This window comes from Megalops cyprinoides, chromosome 12 (assembly GCF_013368585.1).
Source record: "Megalops cyprinoides isolate fMegCyp1 chromosome 12, fMegCyp1.pri, whole genome shotgun sequence".
NCBI lineage: Eukaryota > Metazoa > Chordata > Actinopteri > Elopiformes > Megalopidae > Megalops > Megalops cyprinoides.
Window position 1 is genome coordinate 6115816 of NC_050594.1, and position 26932 is coordinate 6142747.

The following is a 26932-nucleotide window of genomic DNA, read 5'->3' on the forward strand; positions in this document are numbered from 1 at the left end:
CTGTAATAAATCTCCTCCTCTGTGCTTCGCCCCTGTGCTCCTGTGCCGTCCGTCACTGCAGTCTGTTATTTTTGAAAAGCACGCAGGTTTATGATTGATGTCCGTGACTCGGTCGCTTCTCTGCAGCATATTAACGTGGTGCCACAGAACCAAAACATCAGGAAGTGGGGGGGGGGGGGGGGGGGGGTCACGGTGTGGGGGCAGGGGGGGCGGGAAGGTTAAACCAGCAGGCCTCTGCAGGGAGACATGTCCCAGACGGGCTGATGGATTTGGAGGGAGGGGGGGGGAGGTGTGTCTTTGATGTCCCATTTCCTAAAATCAAGACCAGGAGGTCCTTCTGAATAAACAGTCTCATCACGGTTCAATCAATGAAGTTTACATTTTCCACTTTAAGAGTGAGGAAAGTTAAAGGAGAGAGAGTGCTGTATCTACATGGACTGTGTGAAGTGCTCTTCAAGTGATCAGTGACAATGCAGCATGGACTTTGTAGGCTTGCTGCAGTGGTGAAGTCACATGGCGATCTACAGACTCAGAAAAAGCTGACGTAGGAAAACTTTAGGACTGCAACCCCCAGAGGCTCAACATTTTACAGTGTATTAAAGCAGGAAAGTCGCAGATGAAGTGCTGACAGGTTTCAGAGCAGTGCTGTATCTCAGCCTTGTGCATGTACTGATTGGTCCCTAAAGGACAATCCACAGACTACACTGCTGGCCAAACATTTTATGCTGCTACTTTTTTTTTTTTAAAGAGGATTATCATTTAAGATAGCACTGTACTAAAATTAATGTTCTTTTAGTTTCGTGTGCTGGTGTTTCCTCATTTTTGGGCGGTAAAGCACATAAGAGCATAGCATAGTGGAGAAGGGTCCCGGGGCAGGCTTGTCATGGGGGCGTTCACATTCTCAACACCCTCAACCTTTGACTGTGATCAGTAGGGTATAAAGGAGACATCCCGCCCCACCCCCCTTGCCTCTTTGGCACATCTGAAAGTAATCATTTATGATAGCACTGTACCAGATTTAAAGTTCTTATGCATGATGTTTACTTTTGCATGCTAAACATGGGTCTGAATACAGATTACAGAAATGGTGTATACACACACACACACACACACACACACACACTCCTTTCTTATTCATATAAAGACGCATTCAACATTAGTGTTTCCTCATTTAAGCACTTCAGAAGTGAAACACATAAGAACATACTCAAAATATACATGGTGGAGAAGGTTTGTATGCATGGTTGTAATGAGGGTCTTCAGCCCTCTCCCTTGGAGCCATACCATGGAGACTTCCCACCCTCCCTCGCCTCTGTGACACATCTGAAAGTAATCTCAGCCCCACTGCGTAACGCCCCCCCCCCTGACCAGAGCTACCCCGCCCACAGATCCAGCAGTGGGAGCAGAACCTGGAGAAGTTCCACATGGACCTGTTCCGCCTGCGCTGCTACCTGGCCAGCCTGCAGGGTTGCGAGCAGCCCAACCCCAAGAGCCTGCTGGCCACCGCCAGCCGCCCCTCCAAGGCCACACTCAGCAGACTGGGCATCTTCTCTGTGTCCTCCTTCCACGCCCTGGTGAGTGCGTTTGAGTGTATGTGTGTGTGTGTGCGTGTGTGAATTTATCTTTGTCTTCATGTGCCACAAAAATAGTTCATTCCAGAGCCAACATGAATCCTATTAAAGAGTTTCAGTTGAAGCCACACCAGAAAATATTTGTCTTTAAAAGATTATTTCTCAATATAGAAAGGCATTTACAATGCTTTTGTCTTTTCTCATTTTGAGTAAAAAAGTAATCTTGGAGCCATGTTAAAATGTTTTATTACTGTTTATAAACAGTTCAGAACTTTTTGGTTGTACATAGTTATCTAGTTATCTATTAGTGAACATTTTTCCCAGTGTTCTGGTACGCTGTGACAGACTGGTCGGGTTCTCATTGTCTGTGTCTGTCTGACTGATCCCAGATCTGCTCCCGGGATGACTCCAAGCTGCGGAAGCACTCCCTCTCTCTCTCCCTCTCCCAACACAACAGCAGCAAGAGGGGCCTCTTCTCCTCACTCAAGGGCCTGGACAGCCTCACCAAGCGGGGACAGGACAGCAGGCCAGTCGCATCGCAGGTGATCCTCGGCCCCGCCCGGCCACTCCCCTCCTCCCGTCACTGCTGGGATGCCTCATTTCCCATCACGCTCTTAGCGATTCCCATGCGATTCCCGTCTGTTGAACGGGTGTGTTGTGAGGTCTGGTTAGACGGCGTGTCGTTTCCGGCCGCGATGGCAGGCGGAAGTGCTGAAAGCAGAGGACAGAGGCGGCACATGAATTATGAAACGCCGTATGCGGTAAACTGCCGCGACCAGCCCCACGGCAGCAAGCAGATGGTCGGCGTGTCGCTCTCCGAATCCCAAGCAGCCCCCGTGTTCCTGGAGGGCCGCGGCGCCAGCTCTCTCACCGAGGCGGTCCTTTTTATGACGATGCCGTAACAATTTTAAGAGGCTTTTACTCTTCTCCGTGGGACGCATAGCTAAGAGGCTCCTGGCGCTATCTGCTTTTCGTCCCGTGCGTCTCGGGTCTAGTACTCTGGGACAGGGTTGTTGAAACATTTGTTCGATGTTGTCTGAGTATTATTTAAATGTTTGAATTAGCCTGTCATCTGTCAGCGAGGGAGCGTGTGGCACCTGTGGGCTGGCTATGTTTAGTCTGTCTGCCTTGCGCCACCCACTCCTTGCCTAACTCGCCGTCTGACCACCGTCGGCTTCGTACATGGGCTAACTGTCACACGCAGACAGCACGCTCCATCATCTTATTACAAAACAACCACATTAGCTAGCAGCTGTACCAGAGGTCTGAACTCAGTCCTGAACAACATGCCCCCCCCATCCCTGGCCCTTCTCCATGGGGTGAGGGGTTGCTTATGGGGAAGTAGTTCGAGGAAAGTGCCGTGGCTTAGCCCATGGATTTATAAAGGAACTTAAGCGCTCTAAAATTAGGTGGCTTTGCAGCGGGGGGCTTGTCTATGGCTCCGCCCCCCAGGCCTCGATTGGCTCTTCTCTGTTCGTGAACTCTTCCACCTTTCTGCCACCTATCAGCTTCGGTTTAATTATCTTTCCCGGCTGGAGTTCAGGGCCACTGTCCCGCAGGGGGTCTCCGAACGGAAGGCTGAGTCATATCTTTCAAGCCCCGGAGAGGTTAATGAGGGTGTCCTCTCTGTTCCACATGGTCGAGGGTACAGAGGGGGTGTGAAAATCGGGAGGGTCTGGCAACCCTGCGTGCTGAGTCAGCAGCCATTGTAGTAGCTTAGTCACCCATGCCAGAGGGCTTAGGGTCTGAGAAGGGCTGGTTCAACAGCAAAGACAGACGGCAGTCTGGGGAGAGAGGGGAACGGGCTGGTGGCCTCACCGCGCTGGCCTGGCCCGTTTCGTCTCCGCCACAGGGGCTCTAATTTCGGCAACACCGCACCACCAGTGCTTTACAGAAGGCCTCAAAGGTTCCCTCTGTGCTGAGTGGAAAGCCTTCTGGAAAAACGGGAGGTCTTTGTCGTTTCTCATAGAGGCATAAGCGGAAAGCTGGGCCTATGTTTGCGTTGCCCCTGGTTACCGCTTAGGATGACTCAGCTTCTTATGAGTGCGCTGGTGTGGTGTTGTCATTACATGACATTACTGTCATTTAGGAGGCGCTGTTATCCACTGTGACTTTTACAGTGTTTCTTATAAAATGGCATGAAAAGTTTCACACCCAAGACACCACTAACCACATATGAAGCTTCAGTGCCAGCCTCAGTGCCAAGCCTTATATGCCATAGTTGGCATAGTTTTCACAATTATTTTCTTTTATCTTGTAGATCTTTGAGGGAAATGATGAAGTACATCTTGCACCGTGTAGCTCTGAGGTGAGTCCTTCCCCTTTTTGCTCTTTTTTCAGTTAAACCCTTTGGTCTTAGGTTTTTTTTCCAGTCTGTGAAGCAGACTCATAAAAGGCAAGTTTGTCACACTGATAAATGAGTATGCGCTCAACCCCTTCTTCAGACCTTTATAATGAGACAGCCGCACACACCCTGGAGACTGGAGAATTTGTATTGCAAGTCCTGCAGTGTTCAATCATTTCCACGCCTTACAGAAACATATAAGAACAGGCAAGAAATAAGTGTTATAACAAGGAGCTAGCATGCAGTCTGAAGAGGTGGGTCTCCAGTCTGTAGTGGAAGATGGCTACAACACCACTATTCCGAAGGACAGGAAGCTCCGTCTGCCGTATGGTGACCAGGACAAGGGGGTGTCACCAGGGGGGAGGGATGGCCAGGTGTTGTCAGCTTGTGGGGTGGTCAGGCCACTAGATAAGGTCTCACGATAGATCCCGAAATGATCTAGTCCGTCATTGATCCCTGGCATTGTAGTTTTCTGCAGAAGAGGTGCGAGGTGCGGGGTGAGATTGGGAGGATGGCTGGGTTGGCGTTGTGCTCCCGGAGGTCCAGCCTTGCTGCAGCCGTGCCAGTGGGCCGGCGGCGTGTTGATACTGGAGATGTGCTCGTGCAGGGGCTCTTTCACAGCCTGCCAGGGGCAGGGGGTACAGGAATGCAGCTGAGTTCCAGCTCACGGAACCCAGCACTGCAGGGGGGAGAGGAGCCACTGTCACTGCGCACAGCCTGCACCTCCAGCATACACGCACACACACACACACACACACACACACACACCTCTGCGCGTACACACACCTCTGCACACACACACACACACACACACACACCTCTGCACACACACCTACATACACACACATACACATACACACACACACACACATGCACACACACACATATACACACACACACACACACAAACACACACATACACACACACACACACACACACACACACATGCACACACACACATACACATACATACACACACACACACACATACACATACACATACACACCTCTGCACACATACACATACACATACACACACACACACACACACCCACACACACACACACACCTACACACACACACACACACACACAGAGCTTCCTCTGCTCGCTGTGTGCCACCTGGCACAGCACTCACCCCGCTGGCACCGTGAATCAGCAGCATCACCCAGCAGCAGAGATTGTTTACGCTGCCTGGTAGTGGAGCATTGGCATGCACCAAGCATCGGTGTAATACTCTCTCTGTCATCCAGAGACTTCCTTAAGCAGGGACATAGCGGTAATTATGTCCCTACCCATGAGCCTGCTCTGCTCTCTGTTATCAACACTGATGATAAAACACAGAGCTCACTGTGTACCCATGGAGGATGTCATACGTAGTGTTATCTTCATGGTCAGCCACAAGGGGCAGCACTGAGTAAGGTCCCCTCATTCTGGCTGCTGAACCGTTCTGCATACTTGTCACGATGAGTTGTCTTTTTTCTATCCCTTGTTTTTTGTTTTTTTACGAGTCTCAGAGACCTGAGAATCTTTGGGCTTAGTTTGTGTTGTGGCATGTATGATGTCATCCTGTTGCTAAGAGACCACGGAACAAACGCGCAGGACGGTTATTCCTGCCGCTGTGGCCCGTCATTCCTCCACCCGTTGGTACCGCGTGAACGACAGTGTCAGTCATTTCCCTTCCCAGTGGAAAGAAAGGCCCGCCAGACCGACGGTTTGGTCAGAACCTGTCAGATGTGCCCTTGTGCAACGCGGCATGAGCGGAGTGTTTTGGCGGCTGTCGCGGAAACTCGACTTTGCCGTTACACCAAAGGGTGGCGCACAGAGCGGGTACTGGGAGCTGCATGGTTTTCTCTTACGCTGTGCCAGGCGGACAGGCCAGCACTCTGTGTGAGTGTGTGTCTGTGCGCATGTGTGCGTGTGTGTGTGTCTGTGCGCTTGCGTGTGTGTGTGCGTGCGTGAGTGTGTGTCTGTGTGTCTGTCTGTGTGTGTGTGTGTGTGTGTGTGTGTGTGTGTGTGTGTGTGTGTGTGTGTGTGTGTGTGGAGGGAGGGAGGGGGGTTTGAGATAATTAATGGGGGAATAAACGGTCCTTTTCGCTCTCTCCAGAGGTTATTAAAGCAAATTTACCAGAACGTAATTAGCTTCTGTTTTGGCTGGTTATGTTAAGCTGACTTTGCTATACAGACAGATGTTTGCGAAAATGCAGTATTTTCATTTTTAAGACCTTTCTAGTTTGTGTTTTGACTTTGACCAGCATATTCAACTGAATTCTTTAAGGGTTCAGAATTATTATTCAGTCGATTCCTTTGAGTAATCTTTTTTTTTAAATCTAGTAAAATCAGCACCTGAGATTCCTTGTTACTTCTTGTTACTGTCTGCTTGGATCACAGTGGGAAATTCCCAGCTTAGGAAGCAAGCCGTTTAGCTGTCTAAGTTTGCGTTCTAAATTGGTCACTGTTATACCAACTTTTTAAGAAAAAGCTACTCTCATCAAGCTGGTACATGATGTAACTTATTACAGCCCATTTTGGGACCATGAGCATTCATGTCAGCTGCATTTCTGCCTGGAGACTGGGTTGGTCTGTGTGTTGTACCGTAACTGAAGCTTGATGACATCACTTGTGCTCTGGCCAATAAGACAACAGGAAGATATTTCCAACAACATGAGGACCAAAAGAAGGGCTTTTGTGCCTGAATGAGACTATGACGTGGTGGTTAATTCCGTCCAGGTATTACTCAGGGAGCACAGCGACACAGCAGCGAAAAGTTTCCTGGAGTCACAGAAATGCTTTTTCTGTTTCCCCTGGGAGAAGTTGATCACATATATTTTCTTGGTGTATGAGTCACATGGGTAAGAAGTAAATGTCTGTGCTACAGTAACTTGTGTGCCATCTTTATCAAAAGCTTGAATAATTTATGTCTTTTTTTTTTGTTTCTTTTTGGTTTTGTGCGTTTGTGTGGATATTTCTCCCTCCCCATGCTGTCTCTCTTTATTGTGGCATTCTCTAGTGGTTCCCGAAGGTCGTAATGCGTCGACCACAGTTTGCATTTTGGAGACGTCAAGTCTCAACCAAAACCGAGTGGAATTGTGCTGAAACACAGTAACATAGGGGCCTGAAATTATTGCCGACCCTAACCGACCTCATTGGTCGTGTGACTAGGAAATATCAGCTGACATTTTCTACTTCTTTTTTGTTCTGCCAGGCTCGGAGAACAGTTTGCATCTGTAATAATTACGCTGTGATTATGATAACTGAAATAGTTGAAACAACCTCTAATGTCACCAACAAAAAAAAAATTAATTGCGTGGCAACTTGCACAGCAGATTGGTTGTTGCCGGCTTTAGCATTATTAATTTTTGCTCCTTTTTCCCCCCTAAAAAAAGCAGAGACTGGACGGTTTGGCTAATCTGTACTCTATGGCCTCGTCCAACGGAACTCACTGGGATGCCTGCCTGGAAACTGCCTGCGTGTACCTGCCGGATAACCAAGCCGTCACAGTGCCTTTGAAAGGGGACCAAACGGTGGAGGATGTTCTGTCCTTGGCCTGCAAGGTGGGTGCTGGGGGGCTTGTTACTCTTTTTTATAGCGCGCGTGCTCTGTGAGACTAATGGGGCGTTGCCTCGCTCTGTCCCTCTGCGGCGCTCCGGTAGAGGTGACCCCTCGTCCTGCGCCTGACGGAATGACCCACTGGAAAGGGCCTCCTGATAATTGTTTTTTTTTTTTTTTTATTTTTAACCGCAGCCTTTAGGCAATTAAAGTGGGAGAGTTCAGGTAGCAGGGAAAGACGAAGAGTGAGGGAAAAGGGGAGTGCAGGCCTTTCTCTTGACAAAGCCGACACTGCTCTCGTAACACAGCTCTCATTATGCAGCTCTCGTAACACAGCTCTCGTAACACAGCTCACATTATGCAGCTCTCGTAACACAGCTTTCATAACACAGCTCACATTATGCTGCTCTCGTAACACAGCTCTCATAACACAGCTCTCATTATGCAGCTCTCGTAACACAGCTCTCGTATCACAGCTCACGTTATGCCGCTCTCGTAACGCCACTTTCGTAACGCTGCGTTCAATAAACACAGTTGTTGGATTTTGCTGCATTTTGCCCCAATTGGGTGAAGTGCTAATTTGTTTGCTTAGTCCTTTGCACAGGGCCTTATTGTTAGAGCTTACAAAGCACAGATGAAGTGTCCCCTCACTCTCTCTGTCTCTCTGTCCCCCTATCCCTCTCTCTCCCCTGCAGGTAGGGCAGCTGGACCCTCACCAGCATGGCTTGCGTGTGCGCAGGTACGTGGGCCAGCACTCCGAGCTCCACGCACCTGCCTCCAGCGAGCTGATCTGTAACCTGGTGAGTCCTCTGTGCAGCCAGGCTTAAACCCTCCGCAGGCATGTCACTGTAATCAGTGCCGCTGTTGTATTACCCGTCTTCTTTCACATCCCTGAGGTGTGTCATTAGACATGTTGTCTGAGCTGTAGAGTTAAGCCTGTACAAACTTCATTAAAAAGCACTTTCTCAGGGTTTCAGATTGGGATAGGGAGGGGGAAGGGCTCTTTCCATCTTCAGTGTAGCAGTGACGGGTTTGATGGAACTGATTTGATGTCCCCCTCCCCCAAACAGCTGAATGACAGGTTGGAGATCCTCCCCCTGAATGTTTACACCCTTCACATGACCCGTCCCACCAACACGGCGGATTTCGGTGAGTTCTGGGAGGAACATGGGGGGAGGGCCTGATACAGTTACCCGACATCACCCTCTTTTGACCTAATAACCCCTCTGTTTGGGTTTGAAGGGTTTGCTGTGACGGGTTACGCGGACAGCTGCAGGAACAGCCATGTCTTCGTGAGCGAAGTTCTCCCAGACAGTCTGGCTTACAGCAAAGGTACGAAGCTGTGGTTTTATCAGATTTGATCTTGGTTCTCAGATTTAGGTTTAAAAGGTCTTTTTTGTAATGTTGCTGTTACACAGGTCAGCTGTTGCATTTTCATCATAAGAATCCTTTTTTACTCTGGGGAAGTGTGTGTTTCCGTTCATATTGAGCACTACACAGAAATGCTCCATCAGTTTTTTGTGAATTATACTTGATACAAACCTGCTGTTGTTAGTTCCCTGAACATGGGCTGGTATTCATACTCTGAAAAGAAATGAGAACAAGAGTAATTCACACCATTCAGTACACAGTGTTGTGAGAGCAGTTGGCACTGATATAGTTTCCTGTTTGTATGCGTGTGTGTGTGTGTGTGTGTGTACATGCTTGCGTCCCCTCTGCAGGCCTCAGACCAGGCGATGAGATCCTGATTCTCAATGGGAAGTGCGTGTCCACGGTTGACCTGGCTCGGTTGCAGATGCTTTTCGGCGAGCAGACCCTGGAGCTGACCGTCAAGCGAGATTCTGTCTCGAACGAGCCGAGCTCCACCCGGCCAAACTCACAAACCAGGGACTCCAGTCTCCTTGTGCCTGTCCCCAACCAGTCCCACCTCCAGGAGGAGTTCCTGGATCAACACCACAAGGCCTGGCCTGCAGGTGAGACAGCACACTACACTGTGAGATGTATCCCCAGTTCAGTACACCACTGGGACGTCACGCTACACTCCAACTGTTAAATTGGCTGGAGGGTGTTTTTTTTTTTAAGTCTGAAAATGAGCTTGACTGACGTGACAGTAGAATGACTAAAGTAGACTGAAATATTAAGCATTTGGAACATTATCTTATAACCTGTTACAACAAAATACATGTATTTAAAATTTTAAGCAAATGAAATACCATTCTTTTTTTACAAAATGAATCAAAACTTTAAACTAGCTTGACTGAGGACCAAACAGAAGCCTGTTGTTCTTCACGTACTACCACGAACACTTCTGCAAAAATACTCTTGGTTATTCCCCATGTGCTTGTTTGTGAACTAGTGGTTCTGTCAGCAGCAGATGGTTTGCGAGTGTCACACTTCCACAGTGATGCTAAACCCACGTTGTTCAAGCTGCTTTCAGTGCGAGTAGGTGCCAGCTCTGCCTTTATATATCCTTTCAAACACTGATATGCTTTACAGCAGTGCCATATGCCCTGCGACAGAGCCATCCATCTCTTGCCTGGGTTTTGCCTCCGCCGTTTTGTCATGGTGTGTTGCAAGTGAAGAGTTGCAGTTGTGGGTTCATTCTGACAGTGCAATTGAGAAGCCGCAGGTTCGCTTTTTAAATGGACTATCAGCTTTGAACCGGGCCCAGCACAGAACTGCAGTGTTGAAAGCAGGGTTTGACCAAAATTCAGTTGTGTTTGGGGGACAAAATAACCGGAGTGCCCCCTGAGAATCAAAGGGTACCCTTCATCCAAAGGAAGGTAAATGGCCTGTGTGATCTGGGCGTCTGAGGATTATGGGCGTTGTATGGAAGTGGGGTGTTGGAAGTCCAGCCCCACCAAGGTGACCCAGCAGCACATTTTCCGACACCCGGTGATGCATTTCTGACACTCAGAAGTGCGTTTCTGGGCCCAGTGCTGCATGTCAGACACCCGGTGCTGCATGTCTGATGTCCGGTGGTCTTTGCGTGTGTTCACGAGGAGGAGCGCGCTGTGAACCACGCTGGGAGTTCACAGAAACATGCTCTTTGCAGGCCCATATGGCCTGCTATCTCCGCCCGCTTCCTTCCTGCCTCCCCCCGAATTAGAGAACTTTCTCTTCTCTCTCTTCCTCTGCGCTGTGGCGTGGGCGTCTCGGCACCCAGTGTGTGTTTACAGAGGGCGTGATGCAGAGAGAGTAACACAGGGCCCACAGGGTCCCAATGTCTCTGACTCGATATGGTCGGGGCACCAAATGCTAAAAGGCTTCTGGCTTGTTCAATCTGACCAGGTCATCATCCACACGCCTCCACTGGTTCATTAGTTTGATTGCGGTCCTCCTTTCCCTCCTTACCTAATTTGCGGGGAGTGTCCTATTTCAAAATGGCTACCGTGCATCATCCAGATGGTTGTTGCATGTTAGTGCAAGTTTGAATCCCCTCTCCACACTGTGATGTTCTTAGAGACCCATGAAAGATGCAATAGAAATGCACTATCCATTATCCATCATTGATTCTGCTACAAATTCTGGAAAGGTCCATGCGTCTCTGTCTTGAAGGAGTGCTTTTTTCATGTCCCCACAAAATCTCATTTGTTCCTGCGCCAGCCAATTGTCTGCATGGAACATTGGTTGAAATAGCTTCTGCCACCTGCCTTACTGGTCCCTATTGAAAAATTGGGAATATTTTGGTCTTGGCCTTGGGAGTGTTTCAGCATTGGCCTCCTCGAACCACTCACGTCCCAGAGAGGAACGTAGGAGGGGAGAATCTGGGTTGTGATGCAAGTCCTGCCACGTGACCAAGTCACCGAGGCACACTTTCATAAGACACACCGTTTGCACCATGACACCCGTGTCGGATGCATCACTCCAGCAAGTACCGTTCACGCTGCTGGTCCTGTGTCTTTCGTAAGGTAATGATTTGTTTGTTGTTGTGTGCCACACTTGTTAGTTGTGAGGAAGTTGCTGCTTAATATTGAATGTTCTGGGAATACGGCACTGGTCCAGTTCTCAAATTTTTACATTTACATTTATTCATTTAGCAGACGCTTTTATCCAAAGCGACGTACATAGGTTACAGTTCTTTACAATGTTATCCATTTATACAGCTGGATATTTACTGAGGCAATTGTGGGTTAAGTACCTTGCCCAAGGGTACAGCAGCAGTGTCCCAGCGGGGATCGAACCAGCAACCTTTCGGTTACGAGTCCTGCTCCTTAACCACTATGCTACACTGCTGCCCGTGTGACACACCTACAATGCCACATACTCCAATGAAGGAACAGGATAAGCAAAGGATGAGCTTTTGGGCTGGAGGGTTGGTCTGTTAGCACACAGAAAAAGTGAAAGATTTTTTGCTGTACGTGTATTAAATACTGTGGGTGTATTTTTTCATACAGAATACCATTGATTCTTGTGTTTTGTGCTTGCACTGTGCATGTGTGTGTGTGTGTGTGTGTGCGTGCGTGCGTGCGTGCATGGGTGCTTGTGTGCGTGTGTGTTTGATTTTGGGGTCCATAAAGTCTATAAAGTAAGTATAAAAGTAGCTGCATGTTTTACGGTTGGCTTCACAATGAAATGGTTTGTTCAGTGAGCAGTTTGCCATTGATGAAAACCATCTGTATGTCTTTTAAAAAATAATAATCTGCCAGATAAGTCCAATGCAGTGAATAGCTTCTTTGCATATTCCAACATTGGCTTCACAGATCTGAGCTGTGCTACTGAAGGATGTTACAACACAAGTCCTTTTTTGTCAGTCTCTGTGCTGTTCTCAGCCTCAGCTGCTGAGAAACAGACACCATCAGGTTCCAGGCAGAAGTTGACCACAACCGCTGATCTAGGACCAGTTCGTCTTACAATGCTTAAAGTTAGACTTGTAGTTGGGGGAACTGGTCCTAGATCAGTATTTACGTGACACTTCTGCCTGGAGATGCCATGAACGCAGCATGTCCACTGTCTTGTGCTCCACTTGTCCAGCGTCTGTGAAGTGTTTTGTGCGTGTCCGCGGTGAACCTGTTAAATTTGCGAGAATTGAGGACGCTGAGGCTGATGACATCAGCTTCCCCTGATCGATGTCACAGAATGCAGCAGCCAGTGCTTTAACAGGGCATGACAAGCAGACGTTTCCTGTTACCCACCCCCAACACACTCATGCATACAAACACGTACATATACACACACACACACACACACAGTCAGTGTAGGTCTGTTATCCGCCCGCTCTGTGCTGCCAGCTGACCTATGAAGGGCTTCATCAGTGGTGATTTGAGAGAAGAAAAAAGTGGTAAGGTCCAGCTTGTTATAACATTGATGTCTTAAATTAGGTTTTAGAAACTGGTTTTAATGTCCTGTAATATCTTTAAATAGTTGTTGTTGCCCTTGGGATGCAAAAATTCGTTGCCTGAAGTCGTACAGGTGGCAAGTACGATGGTGCTTTCATGCCCTGATGTTGCAGGTGGTTTCTAGAACATTTTTTTAATTCTCAGTGTATGTCTGGCATGTTTACGTCAAGCTCTTCTGATTACTGTGACAAAACTTCCCTGGCTCAAATTCTCATAAGAACCACGGTAGAAAAGCAGTAAAAACGAGCCATTGTAGTTCCACCGATGTGCCTCTAGAGGGCAGTAATAGGCAGAGGCTTGGCAGCGAGGCGCCGGCCCAGTGACCCGTGGTGAGATGGAGAAAATAATAGTGACGAGTGCTGGGTGGAACGGTGAGAGTGGCACCGCTGTGCTTTTGATTATGAAAAGATAATAACAGCTGACGGGATTTCACACCTTGAGAAACAGGCTTGAGAGGGAAGGGGATATTTATAAGGCATAGAGCATAAAAACAGGCTGTTATTACAGCAGGGGTGTGTTTATGCAGAATGAGGGGTTGGAATCATAATTAATACTTGCAGATCGATATGTAAAATTGCACTTGTTTAAACCTATTTTTAGATTGTCAGCTTCTGTGTGTGGTCGCCATGTTTTTGCACGTGCCGAGGTCATGTGTGGTTGCTCTCTGCTATAAAAGCCTACAAATTTGCATAAAGGTCTGTATGCACCCTTCGTTATTTTTAGTGTCTGTTTAGGTTAGCTTTAACTCTCTGTTGCATCACCAGGTGGAACCGATTTGCTCGTGAACTTCAGCTGAGGTCACCATGTAGTGACAGAGGTGAAATTTTCCGCTTTCTTTTGCACAGGGCAGATCTAATATTAACGTCAGAGAAACATAACAGGCTTATTTCGTATTATATAAGAAGGTATTGTATCAGGACTGCTCTTTCTGTGTAAATTAGCACAGTTCAGAGATGTAATATTTGCGCCCTGCCACAGGCGTAAGTAGTTTCTAAAAAAGGTAGCATGTTTGCAATGGCTGCTGGGTAAAATTAAACGAGAGGAAAGGTCTTGAGGGTTTTTGGTGTACTTGCATCCTTTAGCTAATAATTTGGGATGGTGAACGCTTAACAGGTCACATAATACCCGTTGTTATTTCTTAAATACTCCCTGATCAGAGGAATTAATGAGCTCAACCTTTAGAGAGATTGGTTGCGCAGCACGAACGTGCGATAGTCTTTTCAGCAGTCAGCGAGAGACAGGTGGGAGGTAGCGGGCCTTGGTTACAGGCACCAGTGTGCACAGTGCATAAGGGCAGTCTCTCCAACAGCCAATTCTAGCCGGTGTTGGAGGAGGACGTGGAATCGACTGGCCGTCAGAGCGGCATAAGGATTGATGAGCTGCAGGGGCAGCAGGGGGAAGGAGCTGACAAGTTAGGGTTGGTGGCGGATTGAGTCATCCGAGGTGAGACGGTGCAGCGTGCAGGTGTGACAGGGACACTCCTGTGGCGTCTTCTCTACCTGCCACCTAGTTTCGAGACTTGGAGTAAGCGGTCAAGCTCTGCACCAACGGTCGTGTGCGTGCAACACAGCTACAAGTGCAGAGAATGGGAGGTTGTAGGTTCTTAGGTGCCAGTTTGTTCCGGAAGTAGAAACATTGTTGCTTTTGTTTAGTGAATCAAGACATTGAATCTGAAAAGATTTGCTAGCCTGGGCAAGCAGTTAAATATATGGACATAAAATGTAGAGGTTTGTTGTAGCAAAGGGAGGTTTATGTTTTTTGGCACTGGGGCATCTTGGCACAAACTGGAGGGGCACAAATGCACTGGGAAAGTGTATGCTTGCTGTAGCAGAGAAATACCAAAACTGAGGACCTGGGGGGTAGGGGGAGCTTATGCAGATATGCAGTTATAAGTGACAGGTCAGGAAGGGCATCAGTTCTTGTGTTGCTGGGTGGCTCATTGCATTAATAAAATTGGTTCTGAAATTCCTGTAAAAGTACAGCACTGCTCAGTATCTCTTTATGATAGATTGATAGTGAGCATGGAGCAGGGTGGGGTCTCTCTTTTTGAGAAATGTACGGGAGATACAGTCTATGCCCCCCTGCTAGGTGGTTGTAGAGTGTGCAAATTTGATCCCTCACTGGCTCTTGGTTTCACTTTAAGATGGCTGAGCCAAGGGCAGGCGCCCCTGACCAGAAAAATTGTGTTTATGTTGTGCGGGGGGGAGCAGTTTGTAATTAGCTGTTGACTCTGTGTGCTTAACAGTGAAGCCATGTCTGACTTGATTATACGGTGCACATGGAAAGAACTCTGAATTCGTCTCCAGCAAAACATAATGTGTGTGTTTTATTTTTTTTTCCTCTTGTTGCATTTTTAAGACTGTGGCTTTTCAAACAAAAACATTGCAGGGCTCACAGTGCCACTGTCAGTTTGAAGTCATGGAAAAGGCCTGCGTTCTGTGCCTTTAAAATAAAATTTAAAAATAAAATAAAAGTTTTCATGTGAAAGAATCATGCTGTAGATACAGTACAATACTGGTCAGTACCAGTGCAACTTACCCAGTAATGGAATCCGTAATGTGCCGGTTTCAGGTCTGGAACTAATCATAGGGCCGCTAAACTGGTCTACAGATTGAACTGCATATATAGGAGACCCTCTGCAATTTAGGATTTGTGAGTCACGGTGTTGTCATATTTGGAAGCACTTACTGTTTCTGTTTGAGGGCAAAGGTCACAGATGAAGGGCTAAAAATGCAGTGGTTTAAGGCCATCGATGTCAGTGTGAGGTCAATGGCCGATTTACTAAGACTAGTTATCTAAAGCAGGTAATCACACAGTAACTCTTAAAAAAACATACACACACCTTGATGTTGCAGTTCATGGCACACATCCCTGAGTGCATCGGACAGCATGTGAGTGGGCCCAAAATGCCCAGACACATTTCAAAAACAGAGGAGAGTTTGCAGATCAAAATTATGAAGTATGAGAACAAGAATTTGGAATATGATTATGGCTAACGTCGGCAAATGTAATAATGACCTGGCATCTGGCTGATACTTCATAGGGTGCCATTTTGTGCCAGCAGCTGCTAACATGACATCTTCACTTTGAGCACTAAAATATGTAAAGCACATACACAAGGCTGAATTTCCTGAAAAGCTTGAGATTTTTGCACCATGTTTGTGAAGCTAAGCTTGCAGCATGTAAACCACATCACTTTTATCAGGTGTCAAAATTTGACAGATACAGAAAAACAAGTCAAAACACAGATGATTTTGGGATGTTCTCATTGTGACGCAGGTGTAAGTAATTGCATAATGCCTTGAGTAATATAGTATTACATATGATCTCTAAGTAAAATGTTAAAAATTACATATGAACTGACATAATGCATAATGAATGATACATTCATTGCATACATCCTGGGAGTGTATTGGAATGAAGTGAGTGCAATGCTCACTTTTGGGGAGCAGAGCTCATAACCCAGAGGTTGCCAGTTTGATTCCTACTGCAGCTGTACTTCATCTGTATTCTGAATAAATCTGAATAAATACCCAGCTGTGTGAATGGATAGCATGTAAAAGCTGTGTAAGACTGCTAAGCAGTGTTGCATAGTGGTAAGGAGCAGGGCTTATAACCAAATGGTTGCTGGTTCTATAGGACACTGTTGGTTCTATAGGCTGTTTGTACCCTTGGGCAAGGTACTTAAGCCACAATTTCCTCTGTGAATATCAGCTGTATAAATGGACAAAATTGTAACCCACTGTATGTGAGTTGCTCTGGATAAGAGCATCTGCATAATGACAGTAATTTAAAACGGCACGTGGATCTCTCTTCTCGTTCCAGGTGTGCTGGGAGACCTGGATGTACCTGCCAGTTCCGTAGCACCCGTTTTGGAGAATGGTCCACTGCCCGGTCCACACAGGAGAGAGACGAACAGAAACGTAAGGGTCGGGGCTCTGGCCCAAACCGCCGCAGCGTGTCTGATCTGAACGCTTGCTTCAGATGAGACACGGCTCGGACGCAGTGAAAAAGGGGTGACTGTGTGGTGGGAGCGGCCGAGGCAAGACCAATGCAGCGCTCCGACACATTACACACATTACACACATTACGGCTGTCTTTTGTGTTACACGCGTTACATGCAGTAGAGTGGGTGCACGCTGGAGGATATGCGCCACTGCACTGAAGCCATCTGAGCAGCTCTCAGGCAGATAACGAATTACAGGATTCCTGAGACCAGTGAGAGGAGGGAAACCCTGATTTACATACCCGTTGCTGTCCCCTGCAGCACAACACCAGTATGGGCTCCTGATCGCCGTCGGCTGATGACACAGCCCGGATTGTTGATCCTGCTGTGTTTTAATGTTGGCTTTAGCAGCACCATTGAAGGAACATGTGAACGTGTGCAGTTGTGTTTTTGTGCATTAATTTGCGTGCTTTGTCTGTACGCCCAAGCGTGCGCGTATAGCGTGTTCATGAACATCAGCAGGGCCAGCTGCATCCCTGTGTTTGCGACAGGCTGGTGTTCCTCCTGATCTGTCTGTAATTACCCTCCCCGCACTCGCTTTGTCTCAGAAAAGCACTGCTTATTACTGTCAGGGGACGGGACCAGTCAGCTGCTAATTTTGTCCCCCTGTGGAACAGACTTGTGGCACCGTCGTGTAACCCCCGCCGCAGCTGTTTCGGAAGCCCCTCCTAACGAGCAGAGATGCCACACGGCTCTCTTGCTGCACTGGGGCGAAGCTGCCGGGAAACGACCGGTGCCACCTTGCCGCGTCACGTCCCGGCCGGTTTTGCCGCGTCACCCTCCCACCTCCAACCCCCTGTTCGTGGCGGGAGCTAGAGAAGGCAGGCCTCTGAGTAACACTGTTAGGGTGCAGTCAGGAGCCTCGGAGGTCTCTCCCCGGATAGGCTCTGAGACTCTGGGAGAGGCTCACTCACTTCCTGTTCTCTGATGCCTCTTCGCCGAGCAAAGTCTTTTCGATCCCAGGGCGAATCCACAGCCTCTGGGTGAGATCAGGGATGGTGCCGTCCTCCGGTTGGCTTAGCGGAGTGGGAATTCTATCCTAACCTCTCTCCGTGCCCTGTGAGTACGAGTTGGCTCCTTTCAGGTGACTGTTCAGTGCTGGGGAGGGATCTTTAGCCATTATGAACTGCTTTCTCTGCTGTTTTCGAGTTTGAATTTCGAATACTCGCGTGGGGGCTAATGCATATCCAGAGATGAATTTGTGATGGACCCCCTTTGTGATAAATGGAAGAGAGCATTTTTATGCAACGTTGGTAATATGTTACATAAACCAAGTTGTCCTGCAACGGTACTTTTTCATCGCACTAGATTATTTTTCACTGTGAAGGTCTGTGTCGTCACCTTGCTCACTGACTGTCTCAAATGATTTTACATCGGTCATGTTTTGATGAGCTGTGGGGTGGCTCTGTAGTGGTTGAGAAATTGATCTTGTGACCAGAAGCGTGTGGCATCAAATCCCAGGTGGGACACCTCTGTTGTACACTGGAGTAAAGGTCTTAACCTGAATCACTTATGTAAGAACCCAGGTATATAAATGGATAATATTTGGGATGTAAGTTATGCAAGTCCACCAGGGAATCTGCTTGTATGAATAAATAAATAGTGAAATGTAATTAGCTAGCAAATAGTGTAGTGTAAGGTATTCGGTTATTTGCAAGATCACACTGCATATCTATCAAATGGTTGAGGAAGGAGGGAAATGGAGGCAGTTATAGCTTGGGGTGGTTCGGATGTTATCAAAAAACTTCAGATAATTCCTCAAATCAGGAGTTTTATCATCTCTCTACCTGGAACAGTTTGTATGCCCCGAAGTGCTGTTTATCTCCACAGAATCTGCAGGAAAAACTAAATCTTCAGGACGAAAGCATCCCGGTATTGCCAGGCACAAACCACTGCCGATGCAAGTGAGGTCAAAAAATGAAGATGAGATTCACTTCGAGTTCTTTTATTGCCACTAACAATCAGTTTTAATTGAGAGGAGGACAGACTTTGATACATTAATTGGTCCGGTCCATCCTAATGTGTTGATATTTCAGCATTACATGGGGCATATTTTTGTGTGACCGAAAGCAATGAATATTGAACTCCCCATTGAATGCAGAGAGGATTTGATGGATGGGGCCTGTCGTGGGCTGACGTGAGAGCAACTGGAGTTAATTTATTGCGGAGGAGAGACAATGCATGAGCGAACCAGAGTGCTTCTGCACTGAGTGCATGTATTAAAACTGAAAGGTAATAGCCTGGGTATGAGTTCAGGTCTGCTCCTCCTCTCTTCTGCCTTGGCACTGCAGACAGGAAAGGGCTGGACACTCGCTTGTTTTGCAGGACAGTCTTGTCTCTCTCAGTCATCCTGAAGGGCAGTCACATCTCTCTCTGTATCCCTGTAGGGCAGTTTTGTCTTTCACAGGAGTCCTTTAGCACAGTTGTGTCTCAGGAGTCCTTTAGGGCAGTCTTGTCTCTCCCAGTATCCCTTTAGGGCAGTTTTGTCTCCCTCAATATCCCTATAGGGCAGTCTTAGGAGTCCTTTAGGGCAGCATTGTCTCTTTTATTGCTTCAGTAGCCCTGTAGGGCAGTCTTGCCTTTCAGTAGTCCTTTGGGTCAGCCTTGTCTCTCTCACTAGCCCTGTAGGGCAAGCTTTTCTCTCAGTAGTCCCTTAGGTACTGTCTCTCTCTTTACTTGCAGTTTTCCTACTCCTCCTTCTCAGATGACCTCCTTGCCATCGTCCCCTGCCTCTGAGCTTGTCTCCCTGGGTGTGTTTGACAGGGGGGTGGCCAGTTCTGGGACCCCTGTACTGATGGGGACTGAACCGGGACAGCGCTGTCACTCCGGCAGGGGGCTATAGTCCCCCCTCCTCTGGGAACATGCTACCGACAGATGGGTGGGGGTGGACGGGGTGGGTGATCCCTCAGTAAGAGGGCTTAAAGGGTAATCAGGCAAAGAGCAGCTGAAAAAGAGGCCTGCTTCACTAGCATATGTTAGAAGCTATCTGTTACCTCACCTCTACCTGCCTGGCTCATACTGAATTATTAAGGAAAGAAGTATATGTAATTTACACGCAATGGTATATAAAATGATGCGTACCTATGTACGCCTATACACACACAGACACATGTATGTATGGGTAAGTATATATACATGTATATGTTAAACCTATGTGAATCTAGTTTATAGAGGTAAGCAAGAGCATCAGACCGAGGCCTTAAAGCAGCAACAGGGAGCTGTGAGGAGAGTATGCTCTCCTGCGTCAGTAACAGGAACAACAGCGAATACACAGTCAGCAGAATTTGGGTTACGACTGTGAAAGCGAATGGATGGTTTATGTGTGACTGAGCAGAGCATCATTTTCCCAGAGCCAACAGCGCATCTGCTGCTTAGCTGCTTTTTCCATCGGCCTGTAATCTGAAGAGTTTACAGAGCTCACCTTGATTTTCTGTGCTGAGGCACCAACAACCCGCATTCCATACAGTTAAACCCTGTATCTTACATGAGCTACTGTAGGTGTACTGCTGTCTCTGTCTTGCAGACATTGCTCACAGAGCGATCCTGGTGACCAAATGGTCCATCAAATTAAGCTACTTTAAGTCTCCTAAACCTTAACTGAGAGCTTTTAAAAGGATTTTTTTAGGAAAGCGATATCCGCAAATGTACCCAAAGGCAATGATTAGTTCCCCTGCAAATCAGATTAGGGTTACTGCTGACAACAGGATGGCTTCTGACTGTGGGTTTAATATAGTGGGCGTAGCATAAATAAATGGGTGTTGAATAAATTAAATAAACGGGATTTCAGTCCCAGTTACAGCATTTCATTTGTGCTGGTTTAGCGTGGTCAAGAGTGGGACTTTTGACCTTTGGTGAGTATGTGTCAGCTGCTACTCTGTGATGTCAGTCTCACTCTTTGTAGCTCTGGTAAAGTAAATCATAAAAACGTGTAGAAACTTATACGCATAAAGCTGCTTGCTATATATTAGTTCAGCATTACTCTTAGCGCGGAAGCAGACATGTAACTCTGAAGCTGTTCAGGTGGATCATGAATCAGGGTTTCAAAAAACACAGCCCACCCACCCACCCTCCGAGAGGGGCAGTCCCAGACCCCGGACAGTGCCTCGGGGCGCATGCGCGGGGGCTGAATGGGGCTAAGTCGCCCCGCCAGCATATGGCCCCCCGAGCGAGGCGGGTAATCCGGGCTTTTTCAGCCGCTGTGTCGGTGAGCAGCGGGCGGAGTGGGTTGGAGAGCAGCCTCGGTATTTTTTCCCCCAGGCTGGAACGGGACCGCGGGTTCCCCCCCCCCCCCCTCGGGTGGATGGCGGACAGGCAGTGCGTGTGCGTGTCTGCCCTGATCGACCTCTTCCTGCGTGACCGCCCGCCAGCCGAGGCTTTGCGGGCCGTCCTGGCCGTGAACGGGCTCCGTCCCGAGGACGCCCGCGACAGGGACGTCTGCGTCCACCTCGCCCTGCTGTCCCTCCGCCGCGCGCTCAAGGACAGGCTGGCGCGTCTGCTGTACGAGATCGCCGCCTGCGCCGTGTGCCACGCGTCCGAGGGGACCGTCGCCGTGGTAATGCTCCCGCCCTCCACCCCCGTCCAAACCCCTTTGTCTTTTCCAGAGGGTCTGGTTTTTCATTGCGGAAGCGTCTTGTGCTCTGTGCCTGTGTTATTGCAGATGCTGTCTACTTTGTGTGTATGATTCAGTTATTCCAGTATTTGTGATATTAGAGTAATATTGCTATAATTATTGTATTTATTGGTATACATGCACGCATACTCTGTGCTTGTGTATGTTGGGGTGTGCAGCATCTACACTTTAGCTGGAGGTGTTGTCTGTTCTGTTGAGTGCTGGAGTGCTGTGTTAATATGTAATGCAGTTATTTTAAATATTCTTATTATAGCCACCATTACACATGCACACACACACTCCTTTGGGCCCCATGGGACTAACGGTTGAAAAAACAGAAGCATAAACAGGGTTCATGGAGAGTGCCAGATAAATTGCACATTCTTTATTTTGATTAATGTGCTTTGACCATGAGGTGCTTGAGCTTCGAAAACAAGATAGCAGCACAGAAATCGTAATGTCAAGAATGAACAGAGGGCCTTCAGTGGCGTGTCCCGGAATGATAGGATAGGAGAGGAGAGTGTGCAGGTCTGTCTGTCTGCTCCAGTTTTTCTGTGATGTTTTTGCAACGAATTACTGAAGGAGCTGGAGGGAGAGAGAGAGAGAGGGAGAGAGAGAAGAGAATAGAGAAGTGAAGAGATGCTTACTTTTAAGAAGAGGCATGAGTGCTTTCTAGTGTTTTCTGTTTTTTTTAGTGTGCGAACTGTGAAACTCTTGAATGTGAGATTGGGAGCCTCAGATTGCTTTCATGAGCTGCATGCTAGCCAGCTGTCTGTTGGCCCCGAGCTAAAAGGATGACTGCGCACTCCAAGGTTGGATCAATACAGGGTGTGATTAAACTCCAGAGATGAGCTTCCTATAGCAGCCAGAACAAACGAGTTTCTGGCCATCTTCCATCGCAAACTGAAGACCCACCTCTTCATACTTAATCTCGGCTCTCCTGCTTAGTTAAAGCACTTAAATTCAGCTTTTCTTCTATAGTGCTTTGGAGAAGTGGCGTTTGGTCCTGTTCTTGGGGGACCTCTCCATTTTTTTTATTCCAACCCACTTTGCTTCCAACCCTCCATCTACGTCATTAGTCTATTAACAATCACCTGAGTATAAATAAGTGAGGGTTGGAATAAAAACATGCAAGGCAAGTGCTCCCAGGAACAGGACTGAAAGCCACTGCTTTAGAGTATCACTGTTTATTGCACTTTCACAAGTTGTGGAAGTGTTCTTAATTGTAGCTTTTTGTCTGTAACCAGTAGATCTCAGTGTGACATGGTCTATTGTTTTCTGTGCTGGTGTGCTGGGCTGCCCTTTGAATGCTTGCACCCTGTGTTGGTTTTCCTCATATGAATCACGCACCAAAAGGTGATTTTTGCCGGGGTTAAAAAAAAATCTTTGCGTAGCCTCATAAGCCAACGAGATGTTCACGCCCTAAAGTTGCTCTGTTCTGGTGTGGAAGCACAATGCGATAATTGCACCCATTGTGGAGTCATTGTTGTGAACAGTCTTTGGTTTGGGACATGTACTACCCCCCCCCAAAACGCTACTCGTTCTTTTCAGTGAAGCTGAAATCAAATCACCCCCTGTGTGCTATTAGCCAGTCCAACCTGTACTTAAAACTTCTGTGTTACTTCAGTGAACCTCACATGAAAGGAGATGAGCACATGGCTGAAGGGGGAAACATGCCTTACTGTATGTATCGGATGGTTTATGGCATCATTACTGCAGAGACATGGCAGTTTTTAGTTGTAAGTCAGATTGGATTTGTGAGTTATGGCCAGACGCCGCCACGAGGCTGTACTGGTGTCCAGAAAAGGGGGGGGGGTCTTTATCGTGCCTCTTCATCATGTCCGCTGGACGCTGCGGCAGGGGTCGTGCGAAACGTCAGGAATTCCCCTCGGCCGTGGTGGGAGGGCGGAAGGGCTTGATTGACGTGTGGATTCAGTCCGCCGCAGCAGTTTAGCGAACACCGACGCCTGCAGAATGGAGTACGATCGATGTGCTGCTCATGTCAAGACTCCCACACCCCCATCGCTTGCCTCCGCAGGCACCATTTTAACTCCAGGGATTTCTCTGAGGAGTTCTGACTTGGGCGTGGGGCGGGGTGTGTATCTGGAAGGTGGGGCGCAGCGTCGCGGATGGGTTTTTGGGGAGAGGGTACAGGATGTGTCGGGGCTGACCGTGTCTGCAGGAGACCCGCCATGCCGCCCTCCGGACCCGGCCGGCTGCAGCAGAAGGGCCGCTCCTTGGCCCGGCGGACCCAGTGCCAGGCCACGGCCGCCTGCAGGCTGCTGTATAGGCTGCTCTTCCTGGTGAGTGCAGGGCTGCTCAGGCGGGGCTCGTGGGGGTTAGGCACCAGGAAGCCTGAGTCTGTGAGAAGAGGGCTAGCATTGGGGCTGTCACCGTCTGGGTAGTGTTTAGGGCTGGAGATGTGGAGTGTCTAGCTCATCTGCAAGGGTGGGAGAGCCCTGAGAGAGAAGCCTCAGCGATGTCCTATGCTGGGGAGTCAGGATTCGAGTACAGTGTTTCAGAAGCATCATAAGCCAGTCGCTGTGTGGTGTAGTGGTAAGGCGCAGGGCTTGTAACCGAAAGGCTACTGGTTCGATTCCCTGTTGGGGCACTGCTTTTGTACCCTTGGGCAAGGTATTTAAATGACAATTGCCTCAGCATATCCAGCTGTATAAATGGATACAGTTTTAAGTCGCTCTGGATAAAAGCGTCTGCTAAACGACAAAAATGTAATGTAAGGAAGCCAGTGGAAAGAGCTGTGTGCCACAGACAGAGGGATGATGGGAGAACTGGTAAACGCTGCCAGGCTTGCGTTTCTGTATACTTCACTGTAGCTTCTGTGTGTGCTGCCTTCCCTTGCTCCCATTGGTCGATCCCTTCTTAGGAGGGTTTGTGTTTCCTTTCCCCGCCGTACACAGCTGGTGTTCTCAGTGACGCCCTGTCACGCCGCAGTCGTTTGCCTGTCAGGTTTAAACAGTGGCCAGGTTAACGAGAGCTGCCTCAAACCACCCTGCCCCCCCCCCTCCCCCGCCGTCTCGGCTGCCTCGTTTGACCCGCCTGCAGTGCCGTCAGATTCGTGTCACGTCGATCCGTTTTACCCCCTGGCGACCGCGGTGCTCCACGCAATCACCGCTAATCTGCCGTTACCGCGGCAGCGAGTGGGAGGCGGCCTCTCTCTTAAGAGCAGAAGGAGCCGCGGCCGTGCGTTTGATGTGTTACCCTTGCTGCATCTGTTAAACCTCAGCCGCTGTGTGTGTGCGCGTGTGTGTGTGTGTGTGCGCGTGTGTGTGTGTGTGCGCGTGTGTGTGTGCGCGCGTGTGCATATGTGTATGCATGGGCGCGCGCGCGTGTGTGTGTCCGTGCTTGCGTAGGCCTGTGTGAGTCATTTAGGTGCTGTGCCGTCTGAAGCAAAAATTGCTTTGACATTTAATGCTCAGATTTGCGCTGTTGGGTTCAGTAGCTGGAAGCGACTGATTTTTATCAAGTGTTACTTTTTTAGTTGCGTAAGCGACGTTTCAACGTAAGCGCGAAGTCACTGAGGCCTGAGGGTTCATGCTCCAGGTGCTCCCTCCAACAAAGAGCAGATCTGGCAACCCTGCCAGGCTGAGAAGCGGTCCCACCTGCGCAGAGGGGCCAGTTGGGCACCAGAACCTCTGGAGGATGCCAGATTTGCAAATTCCTCTGCAGTTGGCTACCCTAACAGGCTGCTCAAACGGCCGCCCAGCGAGTTGTCACCTTTCTGTAGATCGGCACCTCTGAAGTGTCACTGTCCTATATTTGGCGGCTGCTGTCGAGATGAGCTGATTGTGCGCATGCCACCCGATGACAGGAGTGTGACAGCCCTATCTCTCTCTCTCCCATTTTTCTGTCAGCGCCACAGTATGCTCTCCCCATTTACAGAGAATGAGATATCACTTCCCGCAGAATCCGCTCAGGTTCGGAGGGGTTTTGGGTCAGATTCTGGATTTGATGTTTCGGGGTGCGATCGTTGGCGGTGGGCCAGATGTAATGGGACTCAGAGGCAGCAGAATCAGATGGGTTAGGCAGTTGTGCGACAGTGTCGGCCAGTGGTTTGATAAGTGTGCACTTGCTCTGCAGCAAGAAACCTCTTACTGGCTGCAGTTCCATGATACCCACCGCGTGCGCGAGCGACGGTGTTAGGAAGTGATGCGAGTTAAACCGAGCATCGGCTCTTTCCCTCGACTCTGCCACGGTGTTTTTCCCTGAACGCGAGTCACCTCTGGCGCCGTCAGCAGAAGCGCAGCCTTCGCAGGTGTTGTGTCAACACGCCCCCGTGATAACCTGTAAACATCCCGCAGTCCTCACGGGGCATCGCTGTCTCCGTCTGCTACAGACAAACGCACACTAAATTAAGCATCTCTGCAGGTTGCTTCTGCAGTCTCTGTATTCCTGTGTTTCACTTAATGAGGCTGGAAGTCCACAGCACATGTTGTGGGTGGCACAGGCCTCTCCACAGGGGTGCTGCTCTTAAGGGCAGTAGAATGAAAAAGATTTTTTTTTGTCCTGTAATTATTTTAACACAGCAACAAACTGTGAGAAGTGGGTTGTGTGGCACATTTGTAAGTGAGTTGTACCCAAACCTTTGACAAATAATTACATAATTATACTCTGTGTGTGTGTGTGTGTGTGTGTGTGTGTGTGTGTGTGTGTGTGTGTGTGTGTGTGTGTGCGTGTGCGTGTGCGTGCGCACATAATTATATTATTGTTATATATATTGTTATATAACTATATATATTTAGTCCTCTGCTAAAATTATAAAATAATGCAGACCAATGTTCATTCTTCTATGCACTCAATTAAGTCGTAAACTAGAGCCCTCTAGTGGCAGGTAGTGGAGTAGCACCATCTTCCTTGACAGGTCCTGCGTCTTTCGTTTTAGAAGAGGACATGTGAGCCGGACACAAGTGTTGCTGGAGAAAACCTGTATTTCTATATAGATGTTACCTCCTCCACCATTTGCAGTGGCAGGGTTTTGTGGCTTTGGTCTGGCTGGTTGTTTGGGAATGAGCCAATAAAATAGTCCCACGGGAGCCACGTCATCTGAGCACTCAGCGGAACCACAGATGAATAAACCCTTCACTGCAAGCCACATGCAACACTAAATTAAATGAAGTTAAACTCCGTAACTAAACTAAACTCAGTAAGTCCCTCGTTCTAATCACTCAGTCATGTAATCTGCCCTTAGAGAGAGATCTGCACTTGATTTCTTCACTTGATAAAATCTGCAGAAGACAATTTACAATGGACTTACATGTTGTTATTTTACTTCATATGGACGCCTTGCATTTTTTTCAGATCTGTAGATTAGATTAGACAAGCTCTCAGCCAAAATGCCTACCAGGAGCCTGTTAAAAGTACTTGATTGCTGCAGGTGCTTCGGCAGTCCTGGGTGAGAGTGAACGGGACACAAACAGTGTCTTTCCTGGCGTATTAGACCAGGCGGCTAAATCCTCATCGTCAGCCCTACATGGAGGCAGAAAGTAGGCAGCATTT

At 48.3% G+C, this 26932-nt stretch overlaps 1 protein-coding gene across 1 annotated transcript in view; it reads left to right on the forward strand.

Moving 5' to 3' along the window:
* tiam2a (TIAM Rac1 associated GEF 2a) overlaps positions 1–26932 on the forward strand; it is a 56189-nt gene that overhangs the window by 16261 nt on the left and 12996 nt on the right. The window contains exons 7-15 of the mRNA XM_036541595.1: positions 1389–1574; positions 1961–2113; positions 3832–3879; positions 7305–7469; positions 8160–8264; positions 8535–8613; positions 8707–8796; positions 9186–9437; positions 16629–16726. Coding sequence (XP_036397488.1) covers positions 1389–1574; positions 1961–2113; positions 3832–3879; positions 7305–7469; positions 8160–8264; positions 8535–8613; positions 8707–8796; positions 9186–9437; positions 16629–16726 — 1176 coding nt within the window. The remainder of the gene's footprint in view (positions 1–1388; positions 1575–1960; positions 2114–3831; positions 3880–7304; positions 7470–8159; positions 8265–8534; positions 8614–8706; positions 8797–9185; positions 9438–16628; positions 16727–26932) is intronic.